This window comes from Diabrotica undecimpunctata, unplaced genomic scaffold, assembly GCF_040954645.1.
Source record: "Diabrotica undecimpunctata isolate CICGRU unplaced genomic scaffold, icDiaUnde3 ctg00002513.1, whole genome shotgun sequence".
Classification (NCBI taxonomy): Eukaryota; Metazoa; Arthropoda; class Insecta; order Coleoptera; family Chrysomelidae; genus Diabrotica; species Diabrotica undecimpunctata.
In genome coordinates, this window is record NW_027313723.1 from 6965 (window position 1) to 19943 (window position 12979).

At 35.1% G+C, this 12979-nt stretch overlaps 1 protein-coding gene across 1 annotated transcript; it reads right to left on the reverse strand.

Moving 5' to 3' along the window:
* Positions 1–2034: 2034 nt before the first annotated feature.
* LOC140432005 (GDP-fucose protein O-fucosyltransferase 2-like) lies at positions 2035–10912 on the reverse strand (the record flags this gene model as incomplete). Its single annotated transcript, XM_072519868.1, has 3 exons — positions 2035–2428; positions 7182–7359; positions 10720–10912. Coding segments are annotated over 3 exons (649 nt in total), but the record flags the coding sequence as incomplete, so codon positions are not given.
* Positions 10913–12979: the final 2067 nt, after the last annotated feature.

The following is a 12979-nucleotide window of genomic DNA, read 5'->3' on the forward strand; positions in this document are numbered from 1 at the left end:
AGAGGTTTTGCATCATTTGGTATTAGATGCATTAAAGATCTTAATTCTTTACGCTTAGGCACAGAAAGAGGCTTGCCTGTGGGTCAAAGAGGAATCAAGAGGTTACTTAGGGATTGAATTGCAAGGGGTCGTCCTTTTTGAAGTTTCTTGTACCGATCTAATTTAACTTCAGTAGGTTAGTGTTAAAATCGGTTTTCATAAAAATACTCAGTGGTTTCTCTTTTCTTATTTTAATTTGTCTTGTTTTAAGCCAGCTTCCTTTACTAATTTCTATGTCTGATTTACGGTTTTTAATCATAGTTTCCAACTTCTTTGTTTCAATAAATTCTTCTTTTTTCATTCTTTGAACTACTAATTGCTTCTTTTTATGGGTTCTTCATCACGTTTATGTAATTGTAGGTAGCCTTTTAACTAGCTACTTACATTAGAACGTTGAAATTCTTTCTATTTCAAGCTTTACTTCAAAGGACTTCTTGATTGATGTATCTCCATAGGTAGGGTTTCTTACAGTGGCCATTGAATGATGAGTGACACGTTTGATGAGCAAATACAGCTCCAGAGAAATAAAACACTTGTGATTTAACAGTTTTTTAATGAAAACTTTAAAGTAGAAAGGCCAATCGCGGCCGTACGTTATTGTACAATCTCAAATACACTTTTTGCTTTATACAAAATATACGAAATACCGGTTTGGGAAATACTTGAATCTTACATTTTCGGCGAGCGCAGAATAAGACATGCCTTGAGTAATAAATTGATACCTTACTACTATGTGAAAATTATTTTAACAGTCAGACGGGCATAGTGTTGCGGGGAAACTTGACCAAATGACTATTCTACACTGAGAAAATATGAATATAAATTGAGTCTAAAGATTTATACAATACATAACTTTAATTATAATTATATTTTTATTATTTTATATTTTAAAAATTAATATGTTCGTTTCTGGAACAGTAATCATCAACGGTATATGGACGTTGTTAAAATTTTAGGGCACTTTCAATATCTCCAAAATCACAATCATTGGGTAAAAAACTACAACCAGTTAAGGGATGAGAGAACCAGGTAAGATGAGTTTCTTACATCGTTTTCAGAATAAAAACTATTTTGATGTTGCACTTTTGGCCGCCACAAGAGTCTGACCAAAAAATTACATATTTTGCAGAAGTAACATTTTCTTCAATATGTTTTTTAAGACAACTGCCTACTTCCTGAGCTCCCAGATCAGCTTCACCTTCCTTCCAAGCGTAAAAATGACCATTGTTATCCTGCCGCTATGGTTAAGATTGTAAATACATAATTGACGCTTATAATATACGATATTTGTTGGATTTCTCGGAAGGGGACAAGTTTTCTCTAAATAAAAACAAAAGGTTTCCACTTCTGGTTGATCGTGGCTCATCTTCATGTTCAGTTTTCTTCTAGATTGTGCATTTCCCGCTTCTTCTAAATGCACATTTTTTCCGCCTTTAACTTGATTAATTTTTCCTTATCTGAGCAATTTTTAATTTCTAATTTTAAACAATCACATCTACTACAGGTACCATTTTTTAATTTTTTTCTTTGAAGATTAAATCGTGTAGATGGTTTATGCCATTTCCCACCAGAAAGCGCCATAATCCACAATTTAAGAAAATTGCGCTTGGTTTAGTGATGCAAGCTGCTTTAAGATCTTACTAGTAATGAGACTAAATCCAGGTGCTTTTTTTACACTAAGTATGTCACTACTTATCTCAATTTCACTTCTAAGGATAATTAGTTTAAGTGTTGGTCTCTCAACATTTACTTAAGTTGTCTAGGAAGTTCTTCTCCAGTATTTGGTTGAAAAGGTGCTTTCTAGATACAAATTACTAAGTAGGATTATACAAGTATCGGTAGCCTCCTCAGTGATGAGTGTACTTGACATTCTTGTTGGATATGTTTTATTTCTCGTTCAAACAGATGACTCGTATTATTCAAGTTGGTCTTATTTGCAGGATTTGTTGTCTAACAAGGCGAATTTGATAAATACGAATAGATAAAATGATAACAAAGGATTAAAAAATTACTATATTACTAATGGAAGTACATTTTATTAGCTAATTATATATACAACAAGAGAGCTAACTGTTAAGTTCTAAAATCCTTATTTAATAAGATGATAAATATTAATAAACTATTTCCCAAACTGAAGGCTTCTGACAACCACTACTGGTACAAAAAACGTTGTAAGTAGTACCGACTGGGAAACCTAAAATTTCCCTCTCTTCTTGAATTCGAAACGAGAATGTGCTTTCGTGGGTTCCAATAAAATACCTAGCATAAGAGCAAATTATTTGATCAATAATTGCCAAGCCACCGTCTTTGTATTTTTTCTCGATTTTAGAAGGCGCTCTATATTTCACTACGTTGTATCCTTGAAGAAAACTTGCTAAATCGTTGAACTCTGAAACCATTAAAGTTTATAATTGGCTATTGTTTTTACACTTTATATTAATAACTGTATTTAAAAGGATACTTTCAACAGAAGGTAGATGATTTAAAGGAATATAATGTAATACTGGTCAAGCGCACATCCCACAAAGCAAGTCCCCATGATAGACCAGATGAAAGTAGCAGCCAAAAAATTGAAAAACAACAAGTCATCCGGCCCAGACAACATCGCTGCAGGCAAAATACCAGGAAAATGGAATATTGGAGTGAAAGTCTTAACACACAAAATTTTTAAAGGTGAAAATTGACCATAGAACAGATCTTTGACTTAAGACCGATTCTAGAAAAAAACTGCGAAATATAATAGAGGCAGACATTATGTCTAAATTGACATTGATAGAGTATGAGAAAACGTTAATAGAAAATGTCTAAACCGCGCATTAAAATAGTTCAATATACCAACTCAACTAATCAATTACAGCTAACCAAAACATATGTTCGCCCAGCAAATCAACAGAACTAAGGTACCTACAAAATATAACGATAAGAGAGATATAACTTTGAAATCGTTAATGACTTGAATATCTAGCATCGCTAGTCAGCAAGATTGGTGTGGGCCCTGTGGGTGGTGTTTTCTGTGTGCTTGTGGACAGTACTATTTAAGGGCTATTTGAATGGCGTCCTATTTTCGTTGAAAATAATTTGTAGCTGTAGAAAATCCACTCGTTCTTGAATAAAGGTGTGTATGTTTTAAATGGATTTATTTTCTTATTTAATTGGTTTAGCGTATAGCGTAAACACGATTGCAATTGTAGGTCGAGTGTTACTGAGGAATATTGTAAGTTTTAAAACAATTTTTGGGTTGCATCTCGAGACGTTGTATTCGATAGGTATACGGCACTCAAATACCTCAGCAAATTACGTTAGAGGATTTGTTTGGCGATCACAGATGTACATCAATGCAGTAGAAGTGTTCTCAAATTTAAATATTTTTCATAGCATATAAAAGAATCTGAAAATTAGTAAAAAAAGTTATAAGAGGCCTACATACCGCCAGTAGATAATATAATTGACTAATTAAACACCTGAGACTTACCAACTTATCAAGAAAATCAAATTGTTAAATGTATAAAACTTGAATAAGGATAGTTCCAACGTACAGATCAAAAACATAAACATAGTCATAGTCCCTGAATTTATGATACCTAAGACCTTAACGGCATTATCATCGTATAAATACAGGACAATCCTATCCTCACCTCCACGAAGTGTGGTCTTGACCACACGGGTGGACCCCGGAAACCTGAGCAACCTTGATGGAGATTGGGTAACCAACCCCAATGGAAGGCAGGGTCAGGGCGAACGAGAAAGGGAGAACATGGTCCTCCGAAAAGGAGGTTTTGCTACGGACCAGCAGCGACTCATACAAGTAAAAAAAAATTGCTACGAAACAAATATTATTGCCTCGGAATAGGACAGATTATAAAAACAAACGACGAAAGCTACGGACAAAGGATATTCTATTAGGAACATGGAATGTACTAAGTTATAACAGACCGGGAATTGCCATGACAGCGATAAAACAACTAGAAAACTTGAACTATGATGTAGTAGCCATTCACGAGATGAGATGGACAGTGTCTGGAACAATACACATGGAGAAGTCATTGATACTGTGGTCTGGACATGAAACTCGACATGAAAGAGGATGTGGCTTTGTAATACATGAAAGACTAGAATCAGAGTTATTAGACTTTAAACCAATAAACGAACGAATCTACATCATATGATTAAGAGGTAAATTTTCCAATTTAACTATATTTTCAGTGTATGCACCAACCGAAGACGCATTAGAGGATGATAAAAATGAATTCTACGACTCTCTAAATCAACTCTACACAGAAGCTCCTAACCACGATATTAAAATAATACGAGGTGATCTAAACGCAAAGGTAGGCACAGAAGACTACGTAATACCGGTGGCAGGAAAATATAGTCTACATGAAGTTACAAACGATAATGGATCACGTTTGGTCGATTTTGCGACAGGCTGCAACTTAGCCATCAAAAGCACCCAGTTCGCTAGAGAAAAGATCCACAAGGCAACATGGAGATCAAACGATGGAAGAACATATCATCAAATAGATCACGTATTGATTGATGGGAGACATTCTAGCAGCATAATAAGTGTAAGAACAGGGCCGGACAGCGACACAGACCATTTTCTCGTAAAGGCCAAGCTCAGAACAAGAATTTCAACACAAACAATAGATAAACACACAAAGATCGAACGATGGAATGTGGCGAAGCTGAAAGAAGAAAATAATCAAAGACAGTACCAAGTAGAATTAAGAAATAGCTTTTAGGATTTGGAAATAAATAAAAATGAAAGTGAAGATATAGATCAGCGATGGAACTCCATAAAAACATCTATTACAGAAGCAGCAGAGAAATCTATCGGAAGAACAAAAAAACAAAAAAGAAAAAATGGTTCGACGACGAATGTGAAAGAACTCTAAAAGAAGCAAACAAAAGAAGAATTGATTATCTGTCGAATCCATCAGAAGAAAAACGTATACGATTCCACAGAGAGAGAGCTGCAGCTAGAAGAACACTTAGACAAAAAAAGAGACAATATCTACAGCAACAAATTGAAAAAGTAGAAGGAGAACACAGGACGAAATCAAAATAAAAATTTCTACAGAGAAGTAAGACAACAAAAGAGAGGCTCGTACATAAGCACACCCAACTTCGTAAGAGATAAAAATGGAGAAATGCTGGCTGCCAAAAATAAAATAATAGAAAGATGGGCTGAATATTTTGAAGAGCTCCTGAATATCCAAAATTTCACTGATGAAAACAATGAAAATCGTGGAAACAACGGAGAACATGAGTATCAAACGGTCGAATTAGAAATACCCCCACCAAGCATGGAAGAAATTACGCATGCCATAAAAACGCTTAAAAACGATAAATCCCCTGGTCTGGACAATATTGATGCCGAGCTAATTAAAACAGGCGGTCATGAACTCATAAGTAAAATCCATCAATTAATAGAAATGGCCTGGCAACAAGAAATAATGCCGAAAGAATGGTGTGGTAGTATTATTGTACCAATACACAAGAAAGAAAAAAAAGGAATCATGCATGAATTACAGAGGAATCTCGCTAATCAACACTACATATAAAATGTTGGCTTCGATATTAATAAAAAGATTAGTACCATACGCCGAAGAAATAGTTGGTGACTACCAGTGTGGTTTCAGGCCTGGCAGATCGACTATTGATCAAATATTTACAATAAGACAAATGCTTGAAAAGTATTGGGAATATAATCACGACGTGTATCAGATTTTTATAGACTTCAAACAGGCTTATGATTCAATTAATCGTGCAACATTATGGAAGGCAATGATCGAGCTCGGCGTACCCAAGAAACTAGCTGCGGTAACACAAATGTGTGTAAGTAACTCTTTTGCACAAGTTAGAATAGGGGGAAAAATATCAAAGGCTTTCTGCGTAAATTCTGGACTGAGACAGGGAGATCCGTTGTTCCCATTGTTGTTTAACCTGGCCTTAGAATATGTCATGCGAAAAATATATCCAAAAATCAAACCAGACATAACTGCTCGGGGAGCAAAAATCATACTCGCCTTTGCCGATGACGTAGACGCAGTAGCACAATCAACATTAGAAATTAAGGATATTTTCTCGAGCTTTGAAGAAGCTGCATTAAACATCGGTCTAAAAATTAATGAAGACAAAACAAAATACATGGTCGTCTCAAAACAAGAACGACGTCGAATAAGGCAAAACATTACTATAAATGATCACAACTTCGAAGTGGTTAAAGAATTTAAATATCTAGGAGCAACAATCACAAATGATAACAAATTAGAGCGAGAAGTTGAAACAAGAATAATGGCAGGAAACAGATCTTTCTTTGCAATGCAACTTCTAATGAAGTCAAACCTTCTTTCACGAGATACAAAAATCCGGATATATAAGACCATAATACGACCAGCAGTCGCGTATGGAAGCGAAACATGGACGCTAACAAATAAAGAAATAAATAAATTGCTGGTGTGGGAACGTAAAATTATTCGAATGATATATGGCCCTTGCAGAGACAGCATGACAAACGAATGGAGGGGCAGATACAATAAAGAGCTAGAGTCTCTATTCGGAAAAGAAAATCTAGTCAGATATATAAAGGACAATAGACTCAGATGGGCAGGGCATGTGATACGCAGTAACGACAATCGCCTTATAAACAATGTGTTCTGGGAAAGGCCAGAAGAAATAAGGTATGTAGGGTGGACTAGAAAATGGTGGAAAGATGCAGACAAAGAAGATCTAGAGAAAATAAGAGTGCGACAATGGGAATTACTGGCACATTACCGACAAACATGGAAGGCAATAGTAAACGCGGCAAAGACTCACGAAGAGTTGTAGCGCCAATGATGATGATGAAATACAGGACAATACTATTGTCCTGTAAAAAAAATCACAAAAACCCTTAAACACTAATAGAAAACAATTACCTACAAAGTAGTGATGGACGATATTAAAGACATTGAATTAGGATTAAAAGGGTCTTTATGTTTTCATTGCAAAGGATCTACCACATTTCGCTGCAATGAGGAAGATACAGAAAACTAACTGATAAAGGTGAAAGTAACATGTGAAAAATGGGTTTTTTAAGGAAAATTGTAGCATCGGTTTGTAAAGGTAGGTATACTCCAACAAAAATTAAAATTATTTACCTTCCTGAGTACCATCGGTAGCAACAAATACAGTTTTTAAATCGAGGTTATTTAAAACCTTCTTGATTTGATCAGCGGCTTTTTCAAGAGATGGAGCTTCTGTTGGTCGACTTCTGACGAAATCTCTTCTTCTAAGATGTATGCCTACATATGGTCCTCCAATTGCATTTCGTTTTGGCTAGAATAGAAAAATTTTCATTAAATAGACCTAAAGGTTAAATACACCTATTAAAGGTAAAAAACAGTCAGGTATAAACTAAAGTATTAAAATAGAATAAATAAAAAACAAATATTATCAGTTAGCTTTAAACATTCTAAAGACGATCTTCAAGTTCTGTGGTGTAACTTTTGTGGTGCTGTAAACAATCATGTCACGAATATCGAGGTGTTGAGAAGGATGAGAATGGGTAAGGAAGTTTTGAACACCTTTAAGATTAGAATGTTACCATATATCGGACATCTCATGTGAGTTAAACATTTTTGTGAACGTAACTTGCTTCACAAGAAAGAAGAAGTTGGGGAATGAGACCTGTTTCCTGGTTATAACAACTTTAGAGACTAGTTTTTATATAATTCAGTTTATTTATCCAGGGCGGTGTTACCAAAGGTGCGGATTACGTTAAGGATTATCAACCCTCCAAACAGAGATAGCACATAAAGAAGAAGAGACAATTCCGCAAACTAAGCTGCAGCTTACGATTACTAGTAGCGGTACTTTAAAAATAAGTAAATTTCTTACTATTATAAAAACGAATATACAATACAAAGTGAACAATTTTGTGGCTAGATCTTGCACAGATCTTGCCCACTGCACGTTGTGTGTGTCAGAAAGATGCTGCACTCTACCACCTTCTATGAGTGTGTTATCCAACAAACTGGAGGTCCAACGTTGCTTGAATCGAACAAACTCTGAGAGTTTGTTCGATTTTATCTTTTTATGTTTGATTCTTTCTATTTGCATGAACTCACAGATTATGGTCAAAAAGCGAACGGCAATCAGGACAACGCCATCGTCGATGTCCATGCCTGTCGATCTCCTTAGGAGTTAGTTCTTAATCAAATACTATAGAGGCGATACGTATCTATCCTAAAGTAAGGATATCCTTCCCCGGAGGCACCGACCGATCTATTTGCCAAGAAGGATATAAACCACTTCGTGAGGGCTAAGTATCCACAGACCTGCCTGTTATAAAGTGGGCTAGGCTAGCAATTCTTTGGTCACTAAGCGGATATGCAGTTAAAAAACCCCCCCTTGTCCGCCTTCCATTTCGAGACAGCCTCCACTATGCTCTATTTTGTGCAATGCGAAACATTCTTCTCACGATAGAGCGTGAACTCTGCTTCACGCTGAATTACAATGAAATGCCACCAAGGCATTTTAGAATACTCCCATGATGTAGAATTATAATCAAAATCGAAATGAACTGATCAAGCCGACGTACTGAATTGTATATTTACAAATAGTCAAGACAAGTCATTAATACTTCTACGTAAACTAACATGAATTCAGAATAGTTATCATTAATTTATCATTTAATTCATTAAAGTTGCTTTGTACGCGATTACATCTATTACAGAACACAGTAGGTGAAAAATTGTTTTCTTTTAATTCCATCAGAGTAGATAACAATTAAGTAAGCTACTACTACGGTTTTCTATTATACTAACACACTTAGTCCAGTCGGGATAGCATTTGACCCTGCAAGGTCTTACGCTCGCGCCTTTACTGCATACGTACGACCCCAAATATTGATTTCAGCAAAAGATTAAAGAGATCAAAATTTTCCCTCTTAACTCAATCGGTACCATTTTTGTCGAAAAGTTGAAAATGGCGGAGATATTGAACAAAAACGGTTCTCCTTTTTCATTTTCAAATTCAAGATAGCGGCTAACGCAGCGATTCAGTCGTGATTTTAAATTTACGCTACTATTGAAGCCCACTAGACGTTAGAATAATAAAGTTTAAGGCAGCTCGCCATACAAGGTTGGGCCATTTTTTCGCCTAACCCGTCTGGGCTAACTACGGTTTTCTATAAAGTTGGATTTGCAGATACCTGAGCATGATTGATGATAGGCAAGTATCTTTTAATCGCGATAACATGCTAGTATTAAACACATTTCGAATACTGAGACTGGAAACTGTTTAATTTTTTTTTTATACGGGGTGATTATTGTTGGCATTTAAAAATCACAAACACAAAACAGAATGACTTACCAAACTTGAGAAGGTAGATGAATATAAAAATTTGTGGATGTGAATGACTTGAATACATGAACGAAATTAACTCATCACTTTTACATTTTAAACATACAGAATAAATGATAACTTTAAATGTAATCGAACAAGTGGACAAATATGCTTATCTGGGAACAATGATCAACTCCACTAATGATTACATTCGGGAGATCAAAATCAGAATAGAAAAGGCTAGAGCAAATTTCAACAAAATGAGAAGAGTGCTATGTCCAAGGGATTTAAAATTGGAACTAAGAGTTAGGTTGGCGAGGTGCTATGTTTTTTCGACTGTGTTTTATGGAATAGAATCTTGGACCTTAAATGCGACATCAATGAAAAAACTGGAATCATTCGAGCTGTGGGTGAATACAAGAATTCTGAAAATATCGTGAACAGAACACGTCACAAACAAAGAGGTTCTTAGAAGGATGTATAAAGAAATAGAAATTTTAAATACAATTAAAACAAGAAAATTGGAATATCTCGGACATATTACACGTGAAGAGAAATACACCTTGCTTCAACTGATTATCCAGGGAAAAATCCAAGGAAAGCGAAGCATAGGGAGGCGTAGAATGTCATGGCTGCGCAACCTGAGAGAGTGGTACGGATGTACATCAAATGAACTTTTCAGATCAGCCGTCTCAAAAGTCCGAATAGCTAGTCTCCGCCGCGGAGATGGCACTTGAAGAAGAAACGTACTAATGTATTCTTAACTTCTAAATAGGCTGAGTTTCTTCGGAATTCCTAGGTCCAAAGATTCGCTGCCAAAGATGCCATTCGGCACAAAGTAGCAGAGCGAGGTGGTTGACATTTTTCAGACCGTAATTGTGATTCTGTAAGGAAATCATCATCACAAAAGATCTGAGGTCGGAGTATCAAAGCTGACAACCAAAATCAAGTGATGATTGCTCCTAGTTCGCACAGACCTAAATTAAACAATATCTTTAAGAAAGCTTTACTTTAGCTTGCCAATGCATATAAATGTGGTAATTAGGAGTAAGAGTGTCCACAAAGTACTAATGTCAATTTAGCCAATTAATTATATTGGTTTCTATTGTTAAAACTTTTGCTATTTTTTTAGTTGTTTATTTTGAATGTTTTATGGATAAAATAAAATTATTGGTTTTAAAAAGTTGCAACTCAGATAATCGTATATGCTAAGGTAATACATAAGTTATTAAAGCAAACGTGGTTAGTTAATTTCGTCCAGGAGTTTATATCTGAGAAGACAAGCTTTTAAATTGTATATAAATCTAGAAGCTATACTCTATAAACTAAAAATTTACATTAAATTGGTACTTTTTCATCAGTCCAGATTTCAGGAAGAAGAGTGTTATCCGATGCATCTGTTGAATTTAGAACAGTTTTTCTAAATTCATTTGCAATTAGTTTCAGTTCCTTGCTAAATCTCATACTTCTTCTAGCTTCCCAATATAATTTACTTCCAAAAAAATCATGAAGTGTTACCTCTGCATGGTTTAGTAGTATAATTCTGAAAATAAGACATAATATTATTGCTAATTTGTAAGTATACAGATGGATTTGAATTGGAAGAAAAGAAGTAAGAGTACTAGAATTTGATTGTAGGTTGGTCAAATTCCTTGGGAATAGCAATGGGAATCTTACAGATGGAAATTCATGTCATACATGCCAGCATTTAAGAATGCCGTTGATGTAGAACTCACAAAGCAAATATATAAATCTTATCGGATGATCCTAGAATACCAGCAACAGGCAACGGGACAATTCAGATATTGATCCGCCAAGGTATAGACGGAAATGAGAAAGCTCATATAGGCAAAGGTAGTTTTCTTGATACCAAAACAAAATCTCATAGCTTTAATATGCCAACGCCATAATTACCATGCTACCAAAACAAAATCTCACTGATTTAATACCCCAACCAGGTGAAAGAAAGGTTTAAAAGGGTTATAAATGTGCTAAAAATCATATACGTTTTCCTCTTCTGTTCTGGCTCTAGAGGTATTGTGTGCCCTGACCTGCCTTCTTCTTCTCATTGCGCCGTCTCCTTTCGAAGGTTGGCGATCCAAATGGCAATTGTAGTTCTGGAAACTGCTGCGCGAAAGATTTCTGTGGATGAGCGGTTGAACCATCTCCTCAGGTCTTTCAGCCACGAGTTCTGGCGTCTTCCTACTGATCTTTTGCCCTGTACTTTTCCTTCCAGTATAACTTGAAGTAATTCATATCTTTCGCCTCTCAGTACATGACCCAAGTATTGCATTTTCCTCTCTTTGATTATTCTTAGTAATTCTTTTTGTTTACACATGCGACGAAGTACCTCAACATTAGTAACTCTTTGTACCCATGGAATGGCTGACCTGCCTAAGAACTCCAATCTTCTCTATTCAGAGCTCGTCGCCTACACGTGGCAACGCTTATGTTTAAGCAAGTTTTTGATGTCATCTAAATATAGTTCTTATACCTTTTTTTTTCTCGTTGCCATTGGCTGTCGCAACATTATCCACCGTTGTGGGAACCGTTTCTTCCATCCACATCATATGGCCTACCATTTTCATTGATTTCTTTTTCTTTCATTAATTTCTCTTTCATTGGTTCCGTTTCTGCTGCGTATGTTAGTACTGGGCGGATGGAGGTTTATTACACCACCTTACATTTTGGCCTTAGTAGTGGTATATTCTTTTTTTATTTCAGAATCAATGGTTATCTACATTCACTAGTCAGCCCAGGTAAATTCACCTACTTTCTCTACACAGTTAGTTTGAAAAAGTATTTAGTTTTACTCAAATATTCTATTTTTTAAATTTTTAACATTATAGTATTCTGTACTTTTAATTATTTATTTAGTTATATATCTTGTAATTATTGATTTCAGTATACATTTGCATTATTTCCTTCAAATTCTCACGTTCAAATTGGCTGATTGACTTGTTTGTCATGTTCTGAGAAACCACTTATCTATACTAAAATTCAATAAGCGATGCAGAGGACGTTAACATTAGCAGGTGTAGATCTCTAAAAGGACCGCATTTAGGATTATCTTTTCGTTTGGCCCGAAGGATGAACTTGTAAAATACGAAATTTATATCGTTAATTTTTCAAAAAAAAAAAAGCAGGAAAAACGACCTATTGTTTTTAGTTGATATTCGACAATAGGAAAAAAAATTTATTTATAAATTAAATTTTTATTTTCAAAAAATAGTATTTATAACTTTTGTTATAGTTGTTTGTACGATTCCAAAAAGTTTAAATATTGCACAACGGTTAGATTTTGGAATAAAAATATAAAGTGATTTATAATTCGTTCGAGTTCGACGTAAATATATAACAGAGATCGAGACCTCGACTGCTTTTAAACTCCACAAAGAAAACGAATTCCCTGTAGTTGGGTGTATACCATAAATATCAAAAATTTTATTTAAAAAATTCTTTATAAAAGGTATAATAGTATAAAAGAAAGCTTTCGGGCTACATCAAATCACAGAACGTTTTCGGAATGACTTAAATTATCAGTGTTTAATATATCCTAAAATAAGTATTACCACTTTAATTAAACCAAACGAACTCTGAGATAGCGCGT